The sequence below is a fragment of the Chiloscyllium punctatum genome, chromosome 24, assembly GCF_047496795.1.
Source record: "Chiloscyllium punctatum isolate Juve2018m chromosome 24, sChiPun1.3, whole genome shotgun sequence".
NCBI classification, from domain to species: Eukaryota; Metazoa; Chordata; class Chondrichthyes; order Orectolobiformes; family Hemiscylliidae; genus Chiloscyllium; species Chiloscyllium punctatum.
The window spans coordinates 69,159,022-69,186,300 of record NC_092762.1 but is presented as its reverse complement, the minus strand read 5'-3'; the positions used below and the strand labels follow the sequence as shown (position 1 = coordinate 69,186,300).

The window sequence follows — 27,279 nt, the reverse complement described above, 5'->3', positions numbered from 1 at the left end:
ATAGAAGAAACAGATTATCTGGTCATGAAGTCACTTCTCACTCCACAGATGCTGCCAGACCAACTGAGTTTCTCCAGAATGTTCTGTGCTTCTATCTGGTCATGAAACTTAACAGAGCTTGCTGCAGTGCTTCCAACGTGAGAGCAGTGACTTTAAAGGTGTTTCATCATCATTGAGGACCCCCGAGGAACACCTCTGGGGTGGTGAAAGGTGCTACATAACTGTAAATTTTGTTCTATTTTTCTTCCCCCCCCCCAAACCAATGGCTCCAAAATGCGCGTGTGGTTGAGTAGGCCTCACTGACGTCAGAGTCTGGCAGGAACCAAGATGGCGGCGTCGGGCGGTAGCGGGGGGCGGGCGGTGTTCAGGGGGTGAGAGGACAAGGAACGGAGGAGTTGCCCCGGAGCGTGAAGGCCGCCTCGGCTTCCGATTCCATCTCCCCTCCACCAAATCATTATCTTCTGACGAGAGGGGGATTATGCCTTGTCCCCGAGGCCGGGCCCCGAGTGCACAATGCTGCGTTCCACCGAGTTTTTCCGCAGCATCGAGTGCCCCTTTTACGGCGGCGGCGGCAGCAGCGATGGCGACTCCTGCAACCGGCCTTATTGTCACTTTCGGCACCGCAGCCAGAAGCCCAGGGAGAAGCCGGAGGGAGACGGGCAGTGTCTAACAGCCGACCGAGGTGAGTCGGCAACAGCAGGTTTCCTAGCTCTGTCTTGTGGAGCCTGGGTCTCCTTCCTGAACCCTCCTTGGTTATACCTGGTGTTGGGGTATTTTATTCTGTGTGAGAGTGAGGTGGTCTCCATCTGGGTGCTCTGCCTAAACTGTGGATCATGTTATTGAACAGACTTTCCCTTTGGGGAAGTGGGAGGGCTTTCCTCCCTGTACACGTTTCAGTGTTTGGGGTGTGTTATTCAGTACTGTAATAGTCTTTGAAGTGTCAAGGCCAGCCACTTTCTATATGGAGTCACCATTAGATCCAACGACAAAACAGAGCAACTTCTGTTATGAGGTTGATTTGTGTGTTTATCTGAGATATGTTTCTCGTTTTATGTAACTGTTTTGCAATAGCTGATATCTGTCAATAAAAAGGGTGTGACACGTTTGGGAAAAAATGTCCATGTAACTTGACCTCAAACTACACATTTAAAATTAAGGTTTTGTTGTGGTTACATTTTCTTAGCTTATCAGCCAGTCCAGATCCAACAAATGTTGGTGTAATCAACATCATGCTCCAGAATAGGAATACAGAGTCTTTGAATCTGAGAAGTGAGCAATGGTCTCCATCTTTCTAATAACTCGAACTAACTATAAAAACTTGATCACTGGTCTATTGTCATTAGTCTAATTTAAATAAGATTCAAAGTAATTATTATCTTTGTACACAAATTTAGATAAATCCATCTGCAGTGCATCTTTTTTTTTCTCCAGTTTTTGAAGCACACTTTTTGTACAGCAATAACAAAAAGGTCAAAAGGAACAATGTATGTTCCGAAGAAGGATCCCTGGTCTTAACATTAACTCTGCTCAGTCTCCACAGATGCTGTTAAAGTTAAAAATCACGCAACACCAGGTTATGGTCCAATAGGTTTATTTGGAAGCACTAGCTTTCGACGAACTGCTTCTTAAGCAGCACTTTGAAAGCTAGTGCTTCCAATTAAACCTGTTGGACCATAACGTGGTGTTGTGATTTTTTTAAAACTTTGTCCACCCCAGTCCAACACTGGCTCATCCAAATCATGGTCCACAGATGCTCCCAGACTTGCTGAGTTTCTCCAGCAATTTCTGTTATTGTTTCAGATTTCTAGCGTTTGCAATTCTTTAGTTTAGTCCTTGCATCTGGTGTAAATATTTTTCTTCTCAAAAATGGAATGATCTCTACCTGAATGCCTATATTCCAGCAATTCTGTATAAAGAAAGTCCTCAAAACGTCCGTTCATTTACTCATCAATCTTTGAAAATTTTCTTCGCTAATTCTTTCCAGTCATGGGCTAAACTTTTAGAATCATAAAACCCTTAGTGTGTAAGGAGGCCATTTGCCCCACTGGGTCTGCACCGACCCTCCGAAGAAATCCCACCCAGACTCCTACTGTATCCAGTAATCCCAAATTTATCGTGGCTATTCCACCTAGCCTACACATATCTGACCATGCTGGACACGTGGACAAACCATCTAACCTGCAGATCTTTGTACTGTGGGAGGGAACTAGAGCACACAGAGGAAACCCATGTAGACATGGAGGACATACAAGCTCCATCCATATATCATCCATCTATGGCTGGAACTGAACCCGAATCCCTGGCACTGTGAAGCAGCAGTGCTAACCACTGAGCCACCATTACCTTAGAACAACTCTTAGTAGCTTTGAAAAACAACACAATGCGTCCCCTTTCACTTTATTTGATCCAATGGAATTAATCACAGTTCATCAGTTCTCCTTCAGAGCTAAGTTTTCATGCAAAGTGTACAAGATGTGAAGCAGGAGTAGATCATATGACCCATTGAACATTTTCTGATATGATCTTGGCTGATGTCAGTCCATTTTCCTACGTGGTCCTCATATTTCTTGATTCCAAGAGACCAAGAATTTGTGTGTCATTCTCCTGAACCTACACTTCATATTCAGTAGCTTTGATGTACATTCTGTAATGTATTCAAAACTGAACTACGGTTCCATTCCTGATGAAGGGCTTTTGCCCGAAACGTTGATTTCGCTGCTCATTGGATGCTGCCTGAACTGCTGTGCTCTTCCAACACCACTAATCCAGTATACGGTTCCAACTCCTGACTTAAATTTAACACTACTACTTGTTCTTACTTTCCTCCCATTACTAAATCATTACTATTGGCTTGTTTATTTTCAAACTGTATTTCCCCAATCTATACAGTTTCTTGAAGGTGTACTGTTTTAATCCATAATTTACTGCTTCTTTACATCCTTTTATATCTTTCAGTTGATTGTGACAAAAGCAATGAAAGTATACAATCAGGTGAGGCATGAAAGGTTCACTTTACACATCTCGTTGACTGCAACAACAAAATTCCTTGTTTAAGCACTAAGCTATACCTCTTAAAATACAGGTACCCAGTGTCTAGATCAGTAAGGAGTACTTGCAAGATTTTCTTAGTGAAAGAAAGATCAGTTGTATTATCTGCTTAGCAATGTGTTGTACTGTAATACTGCACAGACGTGGGACATTGGGAAACCCTGTGTGTACTTGGTCATTTTCAGCTATATGATCCTGCTTCCCTTTAAGCATACTGTGCACAGAACTCAGAAGTCAGCACAAGAAATTAGGGAGAACATAAATAAAGATGTCATGTCATGCATTTATGTTATATAAAAGCGTGTAATATTTAAAAATAGTTCCTTGAAATACAAGCTTGTTTTTGTGTATTCTGTCTGAATAAAAGTTTGTGCCTTTTGATGGTGTTAATTTCAATTTTGTCTTTGCTTATCTCACATCAGTGGATTTTTGTTCTCCAATAGACCTTTTCATAGATGTTGTTACACACCTGTGGAGTTGATGGGACTTGCACCTGATGTTGTCTGTTACAGTTTAAACAAGTTTTAGAGAACTCCAACCAGAATGTTATGAAAGAATTCACCCAGGTGTTATACAATACCAAAGCGGTCAAATCAATATGAATGCAAGCTGGTACCAAAAACGTTCCCACTTTATTAGGAACAGAACTACAAAAATCTTTAATACTAAATATACTATCACTAATCCTATTTGGCCCCTTAAGGTTACAATCCTTCTGGAGTCTCTCATAAATTTACGCAGGTGCTCTACTTGTGGCTGTGTCTCTGGGTCTGCAAAGTTGCTTTCTTCCTCTCTCTCTAGATGATCAGCTAATCTCTGCTTTTTGCCATGCTGGTCTTCTCAGACAGTTCCAAGAGAGATCTGTTTTTATACTTCTTAGATGGTTTTCTGGAACTTTCTATAGTTCTGGCCAATCAAGGAAATATACTTAATAGTTTTAAACAAGAGTCAATCATTTAGATAGCATGCTACTGTCAGTTTATTTTATGTAGTAGGACCTGGTACCTTTCTGTCTGGGCTGTCCTTAGTTTCATGTATAGATTGTTGGGGGTGTCTGGGCAGAATAAAACTGTTGCTTTTTATATTATGCTAATATCATGAGCACTTTACTGCTGTGTTTGCACTGCCTGATGTAGAATTTTTGATATTTCAGTGTTTCGCTTGGAGAGTGTACCCAGCATCCCTTGTTGTTCAAGTTAGCAATCTATCAGTGTTTGGACAGCTAGGAGACTGCTACACTGGGCCACGTATTCCAGAGATGGAAGGTTAAGTCGCTATAGTTCCTTTGTTGTATTGCAGAGGGATTGACTGACTGGTGGTAACAACCTGAGGATTGCAACATTTCAAGGTAGACGAAATGGGATCTTAGTGGTTTTCTTAGCTAATGAGGGAAATGAACCTGCGCTGTTGGCATCACTCTATATTGCAAACTAGCTATCTAGCCAACTGAACTAACCAACTTTGTAGGTCATTTGCGACTTGGCCAATTTCTGGTCAAATGATTGGTGACCACTTTGTACTTTTCTTTCCCCCTAGTTTAAAACCTTTTCAGTTACTGAAATTCTGAGGTAGTAACTATAATGCGAATTTGCTGTAATGCAATCGATAAATCTGGGAAGCTGTTTCTAAAGCATGAGCTTTTAAAATGTGTGTTGTATTACAGCCAGTCACACTGCTGACACTTTAAGTGCTATTTCTAAAGCGCAATTTTTCTATAACACGAGGTTGCAAAAGAATGCAACCATCGTGTAATACAAGAACTGACTATTCGAAAATCAATAAACCTTTATATTGAAGAAAAAGATATAATTATGATAATAAAATTATTGCACACAGTTCTCCACATTCATTTTTATCGTAATCTTTGTTGTGCCCTGAAATATTTTACAATCACTTTACTGTTTGCCTTTCTTGTACAATGTTAACATTATAAGTTGATATTCTTCTCCAATACAGTACTCCAATTATCTGTGTACAAAGAAAAATAATTGCAGTTGATCTCTGGAATTTGGGACTTCCAATCTGTACAGCTTCTGTTATTCTAATTTCTCTTAACAAACCCTCTTGTTCTTTTCACATTTCTAAAAGTATTATATATAGGGGAACTTCGATTATCCGAATATCTGATTATTCGAAGGAGATTGCAAGGTCCCGGTAGAAACATTACCTCAGACGTATTTCCAACACTGATTGCGTCTTTTGTTTACAATGATTAAACAGGCACCATCTCCAAACGACTGACCTTCAACCTCCCTCTCTGCCCACACTTTCCCTGGAGTTCCACAGAGAGGTGTACCCTAAACCTCCCTTCCCCAGATAATCTCTGCAACGTTGTCCTGTACAGGGTAAAGGTGGAACCTGTCAAAACATTGCAGTAAAATGTTGTGTGTGTATACTATTTGGAAACTTACCCCACAGAGGTAGCAGCAGCAGTCTTGTTGTAGGCGTCATGTCCAGTCCAGCTGCCCTGGAGAGGGGATGGAAAGGCGGGTGGGTGGGGGACAGTGTTGGACAGGGTTTTAGGGTGGGGGGGGGAGGAGGAGGGGGTATGGTGTTGGATAGGTTTTAAGGGCATGCGGAGAGCGGCGTTGGGCGGGGGGGAGCATGTGATGTGCTGCTGCCTCGTCTCCAGAACGGGGTGCAGACTTTTAAAAACTCTGAGCCTCAGAGGAAAGGCATTTAATCGATTAATCAAGTAACCGATTATCTGAACGAAATATTGCCTGCCCATCTTGTTCAGATAATCGAGGTTCCTCTGTATACACTTGATCATTTTATAACAAGTCTTCTGAGTAGCTTAAGGATGCCCTTAAAATTCCATATGCACTATGTTTACTTGTCTCCCTTAATTCATTTGGTCACTTCAAGAAATTTGTTTAATTTGTCAAACATATTACATGTTTGATTTCTTTGGTCACTTCCTGAGCGCACTTTCTTTTCACTTGATGTTAATCTTGACTTATTATTGAGGATGATTTTTATAGCATGGTAAAAAGTGAGGGTTCTGATGTAAAGTGTGTGTATATTTTACGATCATTTAGAGTTTGGATTTCAATCAGTAATTTGTGGATTTTGATCTGTCTCTCTGGGGATTAATGATTAACTTGTAAATATTTGTGTAGCCATGGTGATTTCTTTTGAAACATTAGTGTGAAATCTTTTTGAATGTAAGGGGGTTTTGATTAATTTGAGAAAGCTTACATATAAACAATCTAGTGCATCGGGTTTTCATTATCGAAGATTCTGGATTGTTTGGAGCTTGGAAAAAAGACTTTTCTTAAAATTCACTTTAATTCAGTTTTACAAATGTCTTTGAAGCTGGCTGTGTAAAATAGATGCTCCTGAGAAATTGAGGTAGTTTAGGACTGTTCAGAAATTTGTTACCTCCCTGGAAGGAGTTTAGTCTAGAACTTCTAGACCTCAAGTATTTGAACCTACATTAAGCTGAGAAAGTCTCTAAGCTCAGTTGTATGAAGGTTCCGTGTAGAAATCATCAGACTTTCAAGATGTGATGTTGAAGCCACAGTACAATTAGGCCCTCAGAGATGAGAAAGACAAGGGAATTCTGTCTGGTGCTAGTACTGTAAAGATTTGATTAAAATATGGCTCTGGAAAAAGTGCAGTAGGTCAAGCAGGAGAGTCGACATTTTAGGCAGGATCCTTCTTCAGAATTGGGGAGGAGGAATAAACGAGTTGGGGGTATTGGGGCTGGGGGAAAGGTAGGTCAGATGGCAGTAGGAGGTGATTGATATTGGTCAGTGGGAATAGTGGAGTGGATAGGTGGGAAGGAAATTGGATAGGTTGGGTCAGGTCAAGGGGGTGGATGGAGAAGGAGGGCTGGACCTAGGTTGGGGTGGGGAGATTTGGAAGGTGGTGAATTCTATGTTGAGGCCATGAATTTGTAAGCTCCCAAGGTAGGAGATGAGGTTTTCTTCCTTGAATTTGTGTATGGCCTTATTTTGATTTGATTAAATTAGATTCCCTACAGTGTGGAAACAGGCCTTTCGGCCCAACCAGCCTACACAGACCCTACGAAGAGTAACCCACCCAGATTCTTTTCCCTCTAACTAATATACCTAACACTATGGGCAATTTAGCATAGTCAATTCACTTGACCTGCACATCTTTGTGACTGTGGGAGGAAACTGGAGTACACTGGGAGAATGTGAAAACTACACACAGTCACCTGAGGCTGGAATTGAACCTGGGACCCTGTTGCTGTGAAGCAGCAGTGCTAACCACTGAGCCACTGTGCTGCCCACTTTGATGCAGTTCTCGCTATTTCCAAGTACTGTAAAGAACTGCTTTTTAAAATAATAAGGTTGTATTTTACTGTGTGTTTTAAAATCTTTAAACTTGTGCCATCTGTAAATAATTTGGTTTCTTCTACTTTATCTTATTTTCTTTTGTATTATAACATTCTTTAATTGTGAAACTTGAATCTGTAGCATTGTATTTTTGTTTTGGTGGAAGATCTTTTTTAAAGTTTTAATAAATCAATATGATTTATCAAGGCATATTTCAGGCTGAGATCTGATTTTGTCCAGTAATAACATCAGCTTGAATCGTAACCGGCTACATCAAAGTGTTGGTACTCTTAATTTATTTGTATGTGTGAACCTGAAGGGACTGAAATAATAAGTGTAAAAAAAGTTGCAACATTTCTAGAAAACTAAAAAGCTCTACTTTAGTGTTATTCATGGCTAATTGTAAAACCGTGGGTTCAGCCCACTTTAGAGATTTGAACATAGTATAGGCTGATTCTTCAGAGTTGTATTAGGGGTTTGCTGTGCTTTTAAGTGCTGCTTACTTGAGTAGAAGTATAATTATTTATGTTGTCACATGTATTCGAGTGCAGTGAAAAGTTTATGAAGTCTCCATTTACCTTGCCATATTATGTACAAAGGTCCTAGATATAGGATCTTAGGAATAAATTAGAAAAATAATTACAGTATTCCAGTCCTTCAAGCAGACTGCGCTGGGCCTCACCTCCAGATCTCACAGTACTCAATCGCGGCAGCCTTGGGCTGTTTGCTGTCTGCCGCTGCAGATGTTGGAGGACCTCACTCTCTGCCACGTTGGGCTCACTCGCCCCATGAGCAACGACACCAAACTACACTAATCCCACATACCTACATTTAGTCCATTCCCTATGATCTCTGGCATTTTAAGTACTCTTACATATTGTTCTTAAATGTTGAGAGTATCTGCCTGTACCACACTCTCAGGCATTTTATACCATCCATCAAGTGAAAAAAATTCTTTCTCGGATCTCACCGCGCCAGAGACTCTAGTTCAATTCCCGCCTCAGGTGACTCTGTGTGGAGTTTGCACATTCTAACCGTGTCTGTGTAGGTTTCCTCCGGGTGCTCCAGTTTCCTCCCACAATCCAAAAATGTGCAGGTTAGGTGAATTGGCCATGCTAAATTGCCTGTAGTGTTAAGTGAAGGGGTAAATGTAGGGGAATGGGTCTGGGTGGGTTGCGCTTTGGTAGGTCCGTGTAGACTTGTTGGGCCAAAGAGCCTGTTTCTACACTGTAAATAATCTAATCTAATCACCTCTCAAGCACTTGCTCCTCACTTTAAAGTAATGCCCTCTAGTTTTAAAGACATCTGCCACGGGGAAAAGATTCTTACAATCTACGTTTTCTATACATTTCACAATTTTGTATACCTCCATAAGATCTCCCCACCACCACCGCCACTCTCTCTCTCTCACTCACGCACACGCACATGCGCGCGCGCACACACACACACACGTGACAAGACTGACTTGCTCTTAAATTCTACACCCTGGCTAATGAAGGCAAGCGTCTATATGCCTTGTTCACTACCCTGTCTACCTGTGCTGACACCTCCAAATATCTATGGATTTGTACACCAAATTCCTCACTACACCAAAGGGACCTAATGCTCTTATCATTTATTGGGATTAAATTCCAACATCCATGGCTCTGCTCAATTTACCAGCTGATCAACATCAGATTGTAGCCTGAGACCATCTTCCTTAGTATCAACAACAACCAGCAATTTTAGTGTCATCTGTAAAATTGCTGATTATACTTTCTTCATCCATGTTCAAGCCATTAAATGTAAATAACAAAAGGAAAGATCCTAGCACCAAGCTGTGTGGTACACTGCTGTTCATGGGCTTACAGTTACAAAAACAAATGTCCTCAATCTGCCTTCTGTTTGTAAGCCAACGTTGGATCCAGTTACCAACTTGATCCCTGGGCTCTTATTTTATGAGCCACCCTTCAATGTGGGACCTTGTCAAAGGCCATATTGAAGTCCAGGTAAGCCACATTAACTGCACTACCTTCTTCAATATATTTTTTAAAAACTCAATTAAATTAGTCAGACAGGATCTCTCTCTAACAAATCAGCGCTGATCACTCCCTTTCCAAGTATTAATTATTTCTGCCCTTCAGAATTACTTCTAATGATTTCCCAACTACTGACATCAAACTAACTGTTCTGTAATTACCTGGCCTATCCCTGCTGCTCCTCTTGAGTAAAGGAGCCACATTATCTCTCATCCAGTCATCTGGCACTTCACCTGTGACCAGCAAGATATTAAGTATCTCTGCTAGGGCCCTAGCAATCTCCTCCCTTTACTCCAATAGCAGGCTGGGAAACATCTCATTGGGCCATGGGGATTTGTGCGCCTGTATACTTTTTAAAACCCCTAATATCTCCCCTTACCATCCCAACTGAAATTGATGTACACAAACCTTATGCCATTCTCTGTGCTTTCATGTTAAATTTGTACTTTCTATTTATATTGCATGCCATTTTTTTGTTTGAAAATGTATCATTTCACGCTTCTCTGCATTAAAGTACCATTCTACTCACCAGTTTTATCTGCCCTCTTGAAGTATATGCTAAGCTCATACCTGTTTACTACATTTTCACATTTTGTAGCTTGGTGCAAACTTCAGACTGATACTCCTATTCCCATGTCCAGGTCATCAATATATTTCCAAAAGAGCAATGGCCCTACTGTGAATTTTGTTGGTATTGTTTCAATCTATATAACCTGTCCACTGTAAAATATCAATCATCACCATTTTCTGATTTCTGTCTTAGCTATCCATATCCCTTAAATCCCACTGACTTTAGTTTCTATTATGTAGCATTCTGTGAAGCAGATTTTTGCAAGTCCATATAAACATGAACTGCATTACCTTATTCAACCATCTCTGCTATATCATTCAAAGCAAATTGGTCAGACAGGTTTTCTTTAACAGATCTCTGGTTGGTATGTTCATTAATTTTGTTTTTTGCCCTATTAACATCTGATTCACTCTTTTATTTTTGAACAAGGATATCTTTGCAATCTCCCAGTTTTCTAATGCCACTTCCATGTCTGCATTGAAACAGTGCGATGAAAGCAGCCTCTTTCCAACCTTGCTTACTTCAGCCACATCGGGCTTGGGAGACTGCTACTTTTGGGTGCTGTGAATAGTTAGCTTTCTGCTGCTTTCCCTACTTTTATCTCATCCATTTTTAAGACCCATTTCTCAATTACTACTTGGATGACGGGATTAAGGTATGTTTGTTACATTTACTAATGGCACAAAGAGGCAGGGAAGTTCGTTCTTGAGAGGGCAGAAGAAGGCTATAAGGGATATAGGTGGATTAAATGTGGGCAAATATGTTACAAGCTATAATGTTGGAAAATGTAAAACAGTTTTTTTTGTATTCTTCCTCCCAAAGTGGTGAGAGATTTGTTATGGACCAGACCAGACGCTCTCAAAACATTTTAAGAAGGTAGTCTCAACCCTTTTGCTTATTTTAAAGGCAAATGTAAAATGCTGTGTTCCAGATGCAATTTGCCCAGTCAAACTACTCAACATTAAACAAAACACAATTATTCAAACACTAGTTAAAATACAACTAAGGAAAGAATAACTTAACTCTTTGGGAAAATTTAACAGAACAATTCAGTAACATTAACTGTTCTAATATAGGAACATCCCATGAACATAGGCAACAAGGTAAATTCAGAAATCAAACTTTCTCACATACAATGCTTGCAATAGGAAGAGAAACCCCAACTTCCAGCTGTAATCAAGAGAGCGGAAAAAATAACTTCTGCTTCTTCAAAACTCCAGCAGCTTCCAACTCTGTTGAGACTCCAACAAAAACTGCTTAAAGCTAAAACAAAAAGTAGAAATCCTGTCTGAGAGAGCTGGCCACACACATTCAGGCTACTTAGAACATAGAAACATAGGTCCAGAAGTAGAGCATTCAACTCTTTGTGATGCAGCACCATTCAATATGGTCATGGCTCATAATTGAATTTTAGTAAGGATTAGAGTGGTGCTGGAAAAGTACAGCAGGTCAGGCAGCATCTGAGGAGCACAACATCGACGTTGCAGGCAAAAGCCCTTCTTTAGGAATGAACCCTTACTCCTCACCTCAAATCTTCTTGCAATGAAGGCCAGCAAGAATTTTAGTATGCTACTCTTGCTTTCTTTCCATACCCATTGATCCCTTTAGCCGCAACGGCCATGACCAGCTCACTCATGAACATCTCCAACGAGCTTGGCCCAACAGCTTTGTATGGTAGAGAATTCCACAGGTTCACAACTGAGTGAAGAAGTTCTTCCTCTTTTCTGTGTCCTGAATGGCTTACCCCATATTCTTAAATGGTGACCCCCTAGTTCTGGACGTTGCCAACATTGAGAACATTCATCCCCGTCTAGCCTGTTTCTATGAGATTCCACCCCCATTCTTCTAAATTACAGTGAGTACAAGCTCAGTTGAACCAGTCTTCCTTCATATGTCAGTCCTGCTATCTTGGGAATCAGTCTGGTGAACCTTCATTGGATTCCCTCAATAGCAAGAATATTCTTCCTCAGACTAAGAGACCAAAATGGCACACAGTACTCAAGGTGTGGCCTCACAGGGCCTTGTATATCTACAGCAAGACATCCCTACTCCTCTCCTCAAATCATCTTGCTATGAAGGCCAGCATGCCATTAGCTTTCCTCACTGCCTGCTGCATCTGCATGCCAATTTTCAATAACTGTGCCATTGTGACACCCAGGTCTCATTGCACTTCACCATTTCCTAAACTGCCACCATTCAAATAATTTGCCTTCCTGTTTTTGCCATGAAAGTGGATAACATCACATTTATACACATTAAATTGCATTTGCCTAACTCAGCCAGTCTGACCAAATCATCCTGCAGCCTCCTAGTATCCTCTTCACAGTACACACTGCCACCCAGCTTTGTGTCATCTGCAAATTTGGAGATATTGCATTCAGTTCCTTCATCCAAATCATTAATGTATATTGTGAACAGCTAGGATCCCAGCAGTGAACCCTGTGGTACCTGAATTGTCACTGCCTGCCACTCTGAAAAGGACTCATTTATTCCAACTCTGTTTCCTGTCTGCCAACCAGTTCTGTCCACGTCAATACATTATCTCTAATACCATGAGCTTTTCCTTTTCCCTCTTCAGTACGTGCTTAGACTACACCTGAATTGTTTCCTCTTTGAAGGCCTTCAATTCTACTTCGAGGAGAAAGTGAGGACTGCAGATGCTGGAGATCAGAGCTGAAATGTGTTGCTGGAAAAGCGCAGCAGGTCAGGCAGCATCCAAGGAACAGGAGAATCGAAGTTTTGGGCATCAGCCCTTCTTCTTCATGAAATGTCGATTCTCCTGTTCCTTGGATGCTGCCTGACCTGCTGCACTTTTCCAGCAACACATTTTCAGCTTCAATTATACTTGCAAGGGCAAAAAAAAGTCTTAAATTGAATTAAATGGACCTCTGAATAGTACACTGGAAATTTGCACATTGGATATGAGGTATTTCCATAAACAATCCAAAATCTAATAGGAAGCTGGAGTTAAAACACCAGAGGCTTTGATTGTCACAGTTCTATTTCTTCAAGTACACTGTTCTCAACTTTGAAAAATCTGAGAAGTTGCTTTCCCAGGACTAGTGCAGATTGAAATTCCTTTTAAAAGACAGCTGGTAGTTTTTAAGGTCTTTACAAAGTAAAATTACGTAAGGTGGGAAAGCAAACAGATCTATTCGCTATTGTAAAAATGTTGATGTCAATTTAGATGTTTTTGCATGTAAATTGAAAGTTACAATTTGTAGACATTTATTCATTACTTCATTCTCACCCTAATCACTTTCATTATTTATCAGTTGTAAAGAAATAAAAACATTTACATTTTTATAACAACTTCCACGGCTTCAAGATGTCCCAAAATGCATTGCAGTTAATGAAGTCCTTTTGTTCATTATTGTAATGTTGAGAAAACCATAAATTTAATGGCAGCCATTTTTTTTGGGAGCATGCAATAGTTGCCATGCAAGTATTAGTTTTGATGAAGACATGAGGTTAGAATGTAGCTGACTGAAATTGTATTCATCTTTTTCTGCAGCTAGTCTGATGGTGACTGTCTTGGTAAATAGATACTGAGTTGCATTTGTCTGGCCTCCAGTCTAAAATAAGTTGGCTTATTTTAGCTTCAGACAAAGATGAACAGACAACTGGCCTCAACTTTTGGAACAAAATAGTGAAGAAAAGGTAATCAGCCAGTGTTTCACTGTCATCAATAATTACATTAAATTCAGGAGAAACTTTCTTACTGAGTGAGTAATTAGAATGTAGATGTTGCTACCCCAAATTGTTAAAATAATAACAGATGCAGTTAAAAGGAAGCTCGAGAATCAAGGACAGAAAAAGGAATAGAAGGTGATGCATGTAAAAGTGGGAAATGGTCCTGTTGTGCAAAAACACTGACATAAACCAATTATGCTGAATGACCTGTTTCTATTGCCTGCATTCTATGTAATATGTTTGAAACTGTAGAGTAGGTGTTAGAATTCTGCATCTCTAAACAAAATTTTGATTATCATGTTTTCTTTTCAAACATATCTGGTATATACTTTCACATTTTGCAGCACAACCTTTTTAAAAAAAATACATTACCCCGGATTCAGAGAATTGTTATAGTGCAAAACAAGGGCATTAAGCCCATCATGTCTGCAGTTTGTGGCTTTGTGCCTTTTCTACTGTTCTTTCCTCCTAATCCTGTGTGTTGTTTCTATTTAAATAATCATCCCATGCCTTTGAGTATTTGATTGAATCCTGGCTCCACCATAGTGTGTTGTGTATTCTTGATATGAACCATTTGCCATGTGAAAACGTTTTCTCACTCACTGCATTTACTCCTTTTGCAAATCACCTTAAACCTGTGCCTTCTCGTTCTTGATCCTTGTGCTCTGTAGATGGTGAACAGACTTTGACAAGTCAGAAGGTAAGTTGCCACAGTATTCCTAGTTTCTCTATTTGTGTCGAGTCTGGTTGAGCTTCTGGTCAGTGGTAACCCTCAGGTAAATGAGAGGAAGCAGACTATTATTATAAATGGGGAATTTTCCACCCTTTGTCACTTACCCCAGGTCATAAACACATATATTACCAACTATGAATTTGCTGATGATACAAAGCAATGAGAATGCAAGCTTTGAGGAGGATACAGGAAGCTGCATAATGAGTATCGACATGTTCATGAATGGATAACGTAGTTTGTAGATAGAGTATAAGGTGCACAAGTTTGAGGTTTTCACTTTGCTCATAAAAATAGAAAAGCAGAACTTATTTTAAAAGATGTGAAACAATGCTCTAAGAGGTTTGGATGTACTATCTCACAAGGCACATGAAACAGAACATGGTTCAGTAGAAAATGGCATATTGGCCTTTATTGTAAGGAGGATAAGAATCAAAATGTCTTGCTACAGTTGTATGGAGTTTTGGTGAGATCAAACTGAAATACTATGTGCAATTTTAGTCTCTTGTATTTAAGGAAGGATATACTTATATTGGAGGCAGTACGTAAAGGTTGACTTATTGATAAGTTGTCCCTTTCCTGCTTTAGTCGAAGCAAAATGCTCAGACACAGTATAGCTTTACCTCCTTCATCTTTATTCCGGGCCCTGGAGGGAGGGAACGATTGCCTATGTGCACAGGGACATGGGTCCATGGTCTTCTCTCGAACAGCAGTTTCTTAGTGAAATATATAGTCATTCAAAGGGAGGAGCATCCAGATAAGGCAACATACATATCAATTGGGTGACTATTACAATCAGCAAGTATCAATAGTAAAGATTAAGCCATCTGCTCTTACACAATGAATGTTCTTAACCTTGTTAACTGGTTTCACATAATGGATACTTTCCCCTTGTTAACTGACTTTACATACTGAATGCCACCTCATCTTGTTAAGTGGCTGTACATAATGAATGCTTTTCCACCTTGTTAACCCACTGCCCTTACCTCCAGCACCTCATTGTTAACTGCAAGTTCTTATCTGATCTGAGTCATGCTCAGCTAAATCTTTTGTTTCACAAAATTCAAAACTTCACTCTTTCCCTACCGGCTTATACCTTGTGCACTTTCTCATAGGGATAAGGGTGATATCCTATATGAGAGGCTGAATAATTTGAAGCTATGTTCTATGAATTTTAAGATTTGTAGCTCAGGTTGAGGTTCTGGATATAGTATTGCTCGCTGAGCTGGAAGGTTCATTTCCGGATGTTTCGTCACCCTACTAGGTAACATCATCAGTGGGCCTCTGGGCCAAGCACTGCTGCTGATTCTTGCTTTCTATTTATAACCAAAAAAAAGAGCACACCTACCTCCAGTATGTTCTTTGGATTTTAGAAGAATGAGATAAAAATGAAAGGAACTGATAGATACTCAAATGTTATTTCTCCTGGCTGGAAAATCTAGAACAAGGGGCACATTTCTGGTTAAGGGGCTGCTCATTTAGGACTGAGATGATAAATTTCAAGATGTGTGAATACTTGGAATTCTCTGCCCACGAGATTTGTGAATTTGCCATTAGTGAAGATATATAAGGCTAAGCTCGACAATTCTTGTTTCTCAGTAAATAAGAGGAAATAGCAAGCAGGCAGCAAAGTGCACTTGGAGCTCAAGGTCAACCATGATCTTTTCGAATGGCAGAGTAGGCTTGTTGAGCTTTATGGCATTATCCTGCTCTTATTTCTTAGGATTTTATGTAGTTATTAATCTTTGACACTGCACCCATGTTAATGACATCCAAAATCAGAGCATCGTGGATCCAGTTCTACCTTTTTTCCTCTGCCTTTAAACTGTCAGACTACTTGTCTGACTGCAATTTCTAGATGAGAAACATTGTGGAATTAAATTTCAGGATGAAGGAAACTACCATCTTTGGTCACCATCCATTTTTTTGTCCCCCCTCTGAGGCAACAATTTAAGACTGTGTTAAGTTATTTATTTTACCCCAACATGAGCTTCTAGTCCTTTATCATGCACCTTTTTATGACCATAACTACTTGTTGCTTATAGGTGCTATCTCTCTCCTGGTTTTCAAGGATATTGTTATTTCTGTAAGTCTACAGCAATTTGAATATCATACGTATAGGAACAATGTTGTGAGACTTGAAAGAGGCTAGAAAAGATTTACAAGGATGTTGTCAGGGTTGGAGGGTTTGAGATCTAGGAAGAGGTGAATTTGCTGGGGCTGTTTTCCCTGGGCATCAGAGGGTGAGGGGTGACCTTACAGAAGTTATAAAATCAAGAGGGGCATGGATAGACTAAAGAGTCAAGGCCTTTAACCCAGGGTAGGGGAATCCAAAACTAGTTGGTAGAGGTTTAAGGTTACAGAGGAAAGATTTAAAAAGGACCGAAGGGGCAACTTTTCCACAAGAGGGTGGTGCATGTATGGAATGAACTGCCAGAGGAAATGGTGGAAGCTGGTACAATTGCAACATTTAAAAAGCATCTGGATGGTTTTATGAATAGGGAGTGTTTAAAAGAATATGGGCCAAGTGCCGGCAAAAGGGACTAGGTTAATTTAGGATATCTGGTCAGCATGGATGAGTTGGACTGAAGGGTCTGTTTCGGTGCTGTACGTCTCTATGACTCTAAACAGCTATTTCCAACTCCATACCATCACTTAACTCTCTGCCTTTACCTCAGTCTATCTGCTGAAACTGTTCAATGTGTCTGGTATTTCGAGACTTAAGTGTTCCAAAGCACTGTTGTACAGCTTCCACAGTTTATCTCTCTAAGGCAAATGTCTGTCCATGTCTTAACTTGTAGCAAGTCCATCTTGCTTATTTGTCATGACCTCATTGACTTACTTAGGCTACCAGTTGAGCCTCGAATTCTCATTTTTGTTTTCAACTCCGTAGATTTCCCTATCTCTGGAAGAATGTGGGCCGAGTGTGGGCCAAATGCTGGCAACTGGGACTAGATTAATTTAGGATATCTGGTCAGCATGGAAATGTTGGCCCAAAAGGTCTGTTTCCATGCTGTATAGCTCTATGACTCTGCAATTTACTCCATTCTTGCAAAGATCCACACAGAAAAGAACACACCTTCGCATTATGCCAGTTATGGCCTCCTGAAAATTCCTAACTTTAATCACTCAGTTCAGGTGCCTTGTCTTCAGTTGACAAGGTCCTAAGTTTTTAAATTTGTTTCCTAAATCTCTGCCTCTATCTCCCTTGCCTTCTGTAAGTTGCTTCTTAAAACCTATTTGTTAAATCATAATGACAAAACCATGCTTATATGTTTTTGCATGTTTGTATCAAATGTTTTGAATTTGTAAATAAATCCCTATGGGGGTTTTATTCTTTTAAAGGCACCATGTACATACAAATTGATACACCAGTTAAATGACCATTTTCTCTTTATTTGTTATGGGATGAAGGCATCGCTGGCTAGGCAGCATTTATTGCCCAGAGGGCAATTAAGAGTCAACCACTTTTCTGTGGGTCTGGAGTCATCTGTAGGCTAGACCAGGTAAGGATGGCAGATTCCTTCTCTAAAGAACACGTAAACCAGAGGTTTTTCTTACAATTAACAATGGATTTGTGGTCCTTACCAGACTCTTAATTCCAGATTTTCTTTTTATTGAATTCAAAATCTACCATCTGATCTGGCAGGATTTGAACCCATGTCCCTAGAACATTATCTGGTCTTGGGATTAACATCCATTGATGATACCACTAGGTCATTGCCTCCCATGTGTATAACTAATACCACTATCTAAGATAGCGATCAAATAGTGTTTTGTTATCAAAGTTCATGGTGCCTTTGCTTAGATGACTGAATTGAAATCTTATCGTTATCGTTCTGTATCCAAAGTAGCCATAGAAATTTAAAGTTTTCTAAATTACAAATCTGTAGCTATATCCATAATAACGGATTACTGGTTGGAAAATTTGAGATGACTGCCGATTGAGAAGAAAAACAAAGAATATACAGCAAATGGCTTTGGTCAACATAAGCCCACTTTGTTTAACCCTGATAGCTTAACAGTACTGCAATGCTCTGGTTGGGAGCCAGGAGTCCAGTCCAGGTGCATTACTTGATCCTGTGATTTCTGTCTGCCTGTGTTCAGTTGGTCTATTAGGTGAAAGTATCCTAAGTGCATCACCTTTTTTTAAAATACAACATTTAACAAAATGTCTTCCATCTTCTTTTGTTTCTTGTTTTTAATGAATATTCTAACATGGCATATATAGTCAATCCTCTATGCTGATCTTATGACTTGAATATTGGTTGAAATCCAAATGGTGTTATGATTTAATACTGTGCATAAGAGAATCAGGCTGTTGCATAAAACATTGTTTTATAAAATGTCTGTAATGACAAGGTCTGTCAGAACATTATTTTGGATCTTGTGGTAATGTGACTTCATCTGTGGCATAAATAGTATATATTCTGACTAGTTGTGCTGCAGAATTTGCAAAGTTCCACAATGACTGGAATGAAATAGTCTGGTGAAGGTCATGCAAAATAAATGGTATGCATACTTTGACGTACACCATGCAAATATTTTTAATCAACCTATTCAGACAGCCAGTGACAGCTCTGGAGTAAGTAGGCCTTGAACCTGGACATATGGTTAAATAATGTTAGTTAGCTCCCAAGTTTTAAAATTGTATTTGTACACAAAGTTCTGATGCTTTTTTTTTCACATGATGGATTTGAGTGAATTTGGTTGGGTTATGTTGCTGGATTTAACAAGGCAGTTCCCACATATCTACTCCATACAGGCTGGAGGGTTATTGTCTTCATGCAGTATGTGTTTTGATGACTGCATTTAGTTTTATGCTTTTGAAAATAAGGCAGATGACTAGAAAGCAGCATGGTGATGTCACAACGTTTTCATGGTTAAGGGCCCAGTTTCTTCTGGTATTATGCTCATAGGTATGTCTACAAATATTCTTTCATGTTAGTAGCATGGAGTTCAGGGATTACCTCAGTATGGGAAAGGAAGGAGAGGAGTTGGTTAGCAATTCACCGAGAGCAAGTCAACTACATTTTATCACTGCTTGCTGAGCTCACAGAGATGGGTCTCCTATTTGTACTCTAAAATGACTTGAATGTCATGGAAGAAAATAACAAGAATTAATTATCTGCATAGATTTCCCAAACGCCATCCTCTTCCATTCAATGTGCTAAAATAAGGGATCCATCTGTATTTAACAGAAGTGTCTATCGGGGAGCAGTTTTAAAACATAGTTTAGAAATGAGATTGCAGTAACGTGTGATCCGATTACATGTGGCATGCATTTGTCAGTTATGTTGTGTGGGATGTTAGGATTTTGCTGAGGGTGGGGGGAGGGAAAACGAGATAATTATGGCCATATGATGGTGTCATAACCATTTCATATTTAAGGGCACATTTTGAAGATTTACAAATCTCACTGTATCTCCAAATGCTTGAGCTTGCTGGCTTATTTGTACAAAGATAACTATGACATTAACGCAACATTATATTTCCAATAAGATCCACTGCATTTATTTTATGTTGTGAGGAGCTGGGCCAAAAATGTGAGGAAAGACCTTGTCTATATGATGAGTTAACTCCTCTTGACAGTCTGTCAAAATTCATTTAATCCATTTAATTTGTTACTTTCAACACTCATTTTATAAATGATTAGTGAGATGATACACTGCAATTAATTCATTGCAGTGTGTAAGACATGCTGTATTGAACTGTTCTAAAATTCCCTGCTCCATTTAATATCAGTACCTTAATACACCAATTTGAAAGAGAAACCGGTTTTAAGTTAATTGATAAACAACACCACGGCACAGTGCCTCAGTGGTTAGCACTGCTGCCTCACAGCGCCAGGGACTCTGGCTCGATTCCAGCCTCAGGCGACTGTGTGGGAGTTTGCGCATTCTCCCCATGTCTGCATGGGTTTTTTCTGGATGCTCCAGTTTCCTCTCACAATCCAAAGATGTGCAGGTTAGGTTAATGGCCATGCTAAATTACCAATAATGTTCATGGATGGGTAGGTGTATTAGTCAGGGGAAAATGTAGAGTAATAGGGTAGAGAAATGTGTTTGGATGGATATCTTTGGAGGGTTGGTATAGACTTATTGGGCCGAAGGGCCTGTTTCCACACTGTGTAGTGATTCTATGATTCATTGCCTTTTAGCTTAGTGGGGAAAATGTGTAGTAGTTTTCCATTTCCTACAACAAGTGATGTCTGGTAGTACAATTAGATGGTTCTTGAATGGACAGTGGTTAAGCATAATGCCTCAGTAAGAAAAACAATGCTTCAGTTTAATTTAATACATTAATTTGGCTATGTGTGAAAAGTGCCTGCACATAATAGCATTCCAAGAAATCAGTGCCTTCAGAAAGTCAGAAATATAATAAAAACAAAATATTACTAAATAGGACAATTAAATAGTACAGTGAGTGATTTGCATTTTTCTTGTTTCAAAGGGTCTGATGCTGTGGAACTGAAGTTTTTGTTTTTGTTTTAGTGTGCTGGACATTTGTGAAGTGATGACACAGGATGGTGTGCAGAGCAGCAGGAATCTTGACCAGAATGGGCATCTTGTCATGACCAATTCCGTGTTAAAGCAGCCAAATTACTTTTTTTTTTGTTTTGTCTCCTTATATCCTTTAGGTGTGTGTTGACCAACTTTGAGGCCTGCTGAAACTTCTGAGTTTGAAAAGTGTTTTTTCAAAACAGTTAATTAAGTAGAAACTATTTACTGTAGTGAGTATAATTATTAGAGTCATAGAGATGTACAGCATGGAAACAGACCCTTCTGTCCAACCCTTCCATGCCGAACAGATATCCCAACCCAATCTAGTCCCACCTGCCAGCACCTGGCCCATATCCCTCCAAGCCCTTCCTATTCATATACTCATCCATTATTTAACAATTCAACTTAAAATCTGTTTCTCTTTCAAATTGGTATATTACGGTACTGATATCATACAGAGCGGGGAAATTTAGAACAGGTCAGAACATGTATTACATACTGCAGTGAAACATTTGCACTGTACCATCTCACTAATCATATATAGAATTAATGTTGAAAGTAACGAATTAAATAGATTTTAAAATGTCTTGTTAAACCATTTGATAAACAATGTGAAAGCAACCACATCTGTCTTGGCCCTAGAATCATTTTGAGTCATGTTAGACAGCCATCAGATACAGAAATTCAGGCTTAATTTAACTCCTGTGACCTTGCATCTTGGAATGTGAAGACAAAAGTATTTTCTCTGAAACATCAACCTCTTCAGAACTGTTATCACTCGCCTCTGCAACAAGTAGGATTTTAATCTGGCCTCCTGGCTCTGAGTAGGGTCTCTAAGGGATCTTGTGGCACAGAAGTAAAGTTTGACATCGGACAATTATGAATTGACTTATTTATCCCCCTGTCGATATTTCCTAATTGGCATGTTCAGAGAAATTATGCACCCATGGAACAGATAGGACTTGAAACATAGAATCTGTAATGCTATTCAGTTGACTGGTCTATTTTGGCTCATCACCACATCGCCCAGACTACTAAAACCATTGAACAAGTTGGCTTTTGTCCCTTTTTTTTGAATAAGTTTGTATTCTGACGAATGTAACTATGAACTTTATGCTTGACGTTAACCCTAGGTTTTCATAATTGTCAGCTTCCTCCATATTCTGCGATCTCCTGAGTGTATAGGCTCTTTGTTTTGCTTTGTATGCACCCACAGGTGCCAGCTGCTCCTGCTTCTGATCATGCACTCTCAATTCTTCATACCAGAGCATTGAAACTTAAACAGTCGCCCATATAATTCGAGGCTTGCCGTCCAGTTCAATCTGGTTATCACTTGACACGAGTACATTTTACGTAATCAGAGTTAGCTGGATAATATTCAGGATAAGAGAAACTTATCTGTATGAATCCATTGAAGTATGCCACCAGCTGTCTGACTGAAATTTAAAATGCAAAGTTTTGGCAGCATCTGGCAAGGTAAGCTTAAACATTTCCTGTCTTCTGACTCTGCACTATAACCCCAACGTGCGCTTTCAGGTGAACAGATAGCCAGAAGACTGGAAACATTGAACATAATCTTCCTCTTTCCATGATTTGTCCTGCTGCTTTGTATTTCAAGTAGATTTTCCTTATTTTTATCTCTGATTTCCACATTTCGATTCTTTTTCTGCTTAATTTAAATAATTTCATTGTCATAAATTAATATCAAACCTGTGGCTGATTATGTCTGCATGAGTGAATATATTTTCCGCTGTGCTGCTTCTGTGTGGCTTGCTTTTTTAAAATATGTTTGGCCTATAATAGCACCCAGTATCAGAAGGTTTGATACAGGCAATATTGCATTGTTGGACCTGCCAGTTTTCAGGTTGGAACTAGGTTCTAGAATAGCCTCTATTACTGTAGTGACTATATCTTCAAAAGCAATTTCTTCATTGTATAAATATTTTTTTTCAGAAATATTCAGTTTCACTTTTATTGCAAGAATGTTTTCTGGTGCTGAGTACAGAACAGCATTAGTTTGAGTCTGAAATGCTCATTTGTTGAAAGAACTATAAGTTCAGAGGTAAAAGCATAAATTAAGAGGTAGATTTGGAAACATGTATGCCAGTTTGGAAATGGTTGGTATAGAGTCATGGCACTGACCTGACTGTTGGCAACCAATATCATCTGAATGGGAAGATCTTCAACCTTGGTTGCTTCTGGGCAAAAACCAAGTTCACCACTATGGACATCCATGACCTTCAGTTTACAGATGTCTGTTGCATGATGCCTCACTTAACACAGAGCATGCAAAGGGTGCTAAAACTTTCCAACACCATCTGCACTGCAGCGAACCCTGGATGCCACAGGATTCTCTAATTTCTACCAGTGGTGCCACCATTGAATCCTGGTGATCAAATGGAAGGACTACTGGATCAATATGAGCATCCGTCCATGAAGCTGCATCTCTACAAGTCCCTGAAGAACCAATTCTGTTCAACATATCTGAAAACCTCAGCCTTGGCAAGTTCTTTACTCCAAGTTATCCTGTAGCCAAAAGAAAAGTAATAGGGACGCACTTGAATTCACTGTAAGGCATGGCATTAACACTACAGACTGGGTGCAGAAAGCCTGCTGATTGTTTGGTATGGCACGGCCTTATTCATCAAGTCACTGTCCACTTTGAGGCTCAGTGATTCAATCTTGAGGTGAACAGGAGTAGCAGAGGAAAGGAAAAGAAACTGATCCAGGCTGCGAAATCCACTTGTCCACAACTTTCCTCCACTGTGGATCTGAAATTGGGTTTCAGTCATCTGAGAACTTGTCTAGCATTTACTAAAGTAATCTCTATGCCAAGGAACTGATGACAACGATCTAGTGCTAATGAATTAGTTTTTTTACAATAAATTTGCCCAAATTTAGGGAACGCTGAATGGTGTTTCAGTGCTCTAAAGTGCTTTATGGTTGTTTTTAACAAGATGGCTGTTTTGCATGAGTAAATAGGTATGATGAGCAGCCTGTTTACCTGTAGGTGGCATTGTATCTGAGCCTTTCTCAGCTGATGCCCACAATTGAAATGTCTTAACAATAAACATTGCAAATTAATGTGGAGTCTGGGCTGACTTTTCATCTGCGTGTGCTAGGGCTGACCCGAGTGCCACCCCACTGGACTTCGTTAGCTTGACACAGAATAGAATATAGCAACTCAACTGTGTGACTCATTTGCAAAGCTGCCTCTGTCTTCACCTTTGCACAAGTTGCACCTAGATATTTTTGACTTGAGCTGAGTTTAATTCCCCAAGGTCTCCCGACTGGGACCAACAAAAAAGATTTGGGCGTTGACACATGGTTAGAAATTGAATGTTGTGTATGTTATAAATGCACTGTTTTCGGGTCTGATTTTTGAATGTAGGTTTATTATAATCCATGGAACAAACCCATTAGGATCATTGGAGGGTTATACATTCTGTCCAGCCTGCACTGAACTTTTCTAGAAAGCAAACTTCCAGTTTGTGTGGCTGCTTTTTAGCACTGACCATAATGTTTTTGAATTAGAACCAACTACTTTTTGATTGCCTTTTGATTTGAATCTCAATTTTTTTACAGGTCAGTGGAATTGTGAGTAATGTTCATCTTGAATACTCTCAGAATTATGAAGTATAAGTTGAATGTGAAATCATCACTGGGAAGCGAGCACCTTCCTCATGCAGAGAGGTGTTTTTTTTAAGGGGATGGGCTAATGAGATAATAGCAGCTGCGTAACCCTGGGATCTCTGATACTAAAAGCATATTGACTTCAGAAACCAAGTGGTCCCTTGTTAGCAGTGCGTGTTGCAAACATGAGTGGTGCAGAGAGTGGTATGGTGCAAAGTTGAATTCTAGAAAGACATGAACAAGTATATTTCATACCTGTTGAGCAACCAGAATTATGGTAACTGTTTTGTCTGTCTACAGATCTAAGTTTAGACTTTGGAAAGGAATAGCATATGGCATTGTACTGTGTGTAAATCATTCTCTAGGTAGATAATGCTTAAAATACTGTGGAATGCAAATATTCATATATTAGAACGCGTTGTAATTTATTATTACAGGTTTGTGCTTTTCTAGTGCAAATACTTGCATATTACAGAAAGAACTGTATTTGTTTCTATCCTAATGTAGCCATGCAAGGAATTTTACTGTTTAGTTTGGAAGTTAGTGCATTTAAAATAAAATGCTTCGTTCATTATGCTAAAAATACATTCAACTGTTGATGCATTCAAATAAGACTGGTAGTTATCTTTATTCAGGAGTAGTTTGTTGTTTACAGGCTTGTGTATTGCTCAGTGTAGGTATAACTGCATCTGATTATTGCTTAATTACATCTTTATTTAGAGCATTTAGTTCATTTTATTCTTTTATGTTCAATGTTACTAACTGTTTGTCAGTAGGTTATTTAAAAAAACCATAGCAAAATATTAACTGATATGTCCAACTTTGGGATATTTATTGTCGATACACTGAGCAATATACAAATCTAAATGTTAGATGGGAACAGGATTCAACTTTGCTGTGATGCTGGTTGCCCACTTGCCGTTGCTGAGATAGGTTCCAGAAAGCTGACATTACCGGCAGAGCCACACCTCAATGCTTATAAATAACTTAAAAACAATTAAGGAATCAATTTTTTTCCAAACTCTAAATATAGAATTGTATTACTGTGTCACTATACTAATACTCTTGAGATCTTACAACTCTGCAGATTGGAAATTTGACCATCTTGTAAGTTTATATGGTGAATTTTCTGGTCTCCAGAAGTTCTGCATTGCTATTCCTCTGAATTAAATTAATCCTTCAGTTGGATTAAAAAACCTGAAGGTGTGTGTGTGTGTGTGTGAGATATATACAGCTTAAAATTTCCCTAAAATATGGTTTGAGGGCTACAGAGCCACACCAAGCTGAATTATGTCACATTGTTAATGTGATGTAATTGTGTTATGCCATTACTGTGCAAACTTTTCCTGGAATCTTTGTATAATACCTTTTCGTCTATCCATGAAAAATTGATTATCGTACCATTTTTCTCCCATGCAACTCAACAGCAATTGTGAATTTCCTTGATTTAGGATAGTTTATTCATCACAGCCACTTGGATTGAAGAATAATGGTGCAGGTGGACCCTTGGTCACCTAGTGTTAATGGCCCTCCTTTCTCTAGGCTAACCTGTTTATTATGGTGTTCTTTCTTTGAAGCTACTTTGAGGATTTAGGAAAAATTGTCAGTCTTTTAGGAAAACTAAGACTTCAAAAGAGTTGCATTAAAGCACTATAGTGATATTGTCCAACAATATTTATGCCATTGTGGTTCTTTGTGATATGCCTCTTTGTGTGATGTACTCCTAGAAACCAATACTTCTGACTTTACAAATTCAATTTGTTATATTTTAAAAGACAATTTCTCAAGATATAAACAAGATAAATACGTAGCTACAATTGTTTCAGAGTTAATAACTCAACTTCAGAAATGTGGTGACTATCTTGATGACATTTGTGAGAACAAACTAAGAAGTAGTTTAGTCAGTTTCTCAGAAACTTAAACATCCAGCCCTCAACATGCAGGAAGAATGCAATAAAATCATAGCTTGCCTTGGCTTCAGATTTAATGGTACGGAAGCAGAAACTGCCTGACATTTTTTCAATCTGTGACTCTGCTAGCAGTTTCTGTTTGTTTTAACTGATTTGTCTGCATGTAAATCACAAAGATTGACAGGTGTAGAAATATTAGGAGCCTTCCTTTTGAAAAGGATCTGTTATTATTAAAATGCTTAGTAAGTCACTCAAGATTGGGATTTGGCAGTGCTTTACTGTAAACAGGCCAGTAACTAAAAGAAGACATTCTTTATGAAAATCTGATTCTAAAAAACAAAGGAAAATTATTTATTTTCAGGAACCTGAATATATCTCCATCATACTATAGGATCTTTTAACTTTAAAACGTATTGGAAATCTGAAACAAGTATTATAAGTACTTGGATCATGTAGGATCTGTGAGGAGGGGAACAGAGTTCATATTCCAAGATTTGATGACCTTGCGTTTATCTCTCTAAGTCTATTTTTACTATAATTATTATCAAGTTACTGATAATTGCAGTCTGCACTTTGTGTTGTTAGGTTTCATTTATATTAAGAGGTCAGATGGAGTCAATAGCAGATTAATTGGTACTATTACCTGGTGTAAAGAAATTTTGTTGGAGAACTAAAAGTGGTTTGGAAAGTCCCTATAATGAATTGCGTAGGCAGTCTTCAAAAATGGATATATTTTAAGTTTCAGATTTAGTTTGTATTAGCGTGAAGATAGCTTGAAATAAAACTTGTTTTCAGGTCAAGATTCACTAGTACATTGCTGTTTGTAACAGCAGCAGTAATATTAACATGCTCACACCTCATAGATA

General features: G+C 39.0%; 1 protein-coding gene across 3 annotated transcripts in view; it reads left to right on the top strand.

Annotated features, from left to right (window-relative positions):
- Positions 1-330: 330 nt before the first annotated feature.
- Positions 331-27,279, top strand: part of rexo1 (REX1, RNA exonuclease 1 homolog) — an 80,822-nt gene continuing 53,873 nt past the window's right edge. For 2 of the 3 annotated variants that reach the window (XR_011964025.1, XM_072594113.1), the window contains exons 1-2: positions 331-682; positions 2,956-2,991. Coding sequence is in view for 2 of the 3 variants with exons in the window: in XM_072594113.1 (XP_072450214.1) it covers positions 514-682; positions 2,956-2,991 (205 nt within the window). In the remaining variant the exon portion in view is untranslated. The remainder of the gene's footprint in view (positions 683-2,955; positions 2,992-27,279) is intronic. The other variant, XM_072594114.1, reaches the window with a different exon arrangement.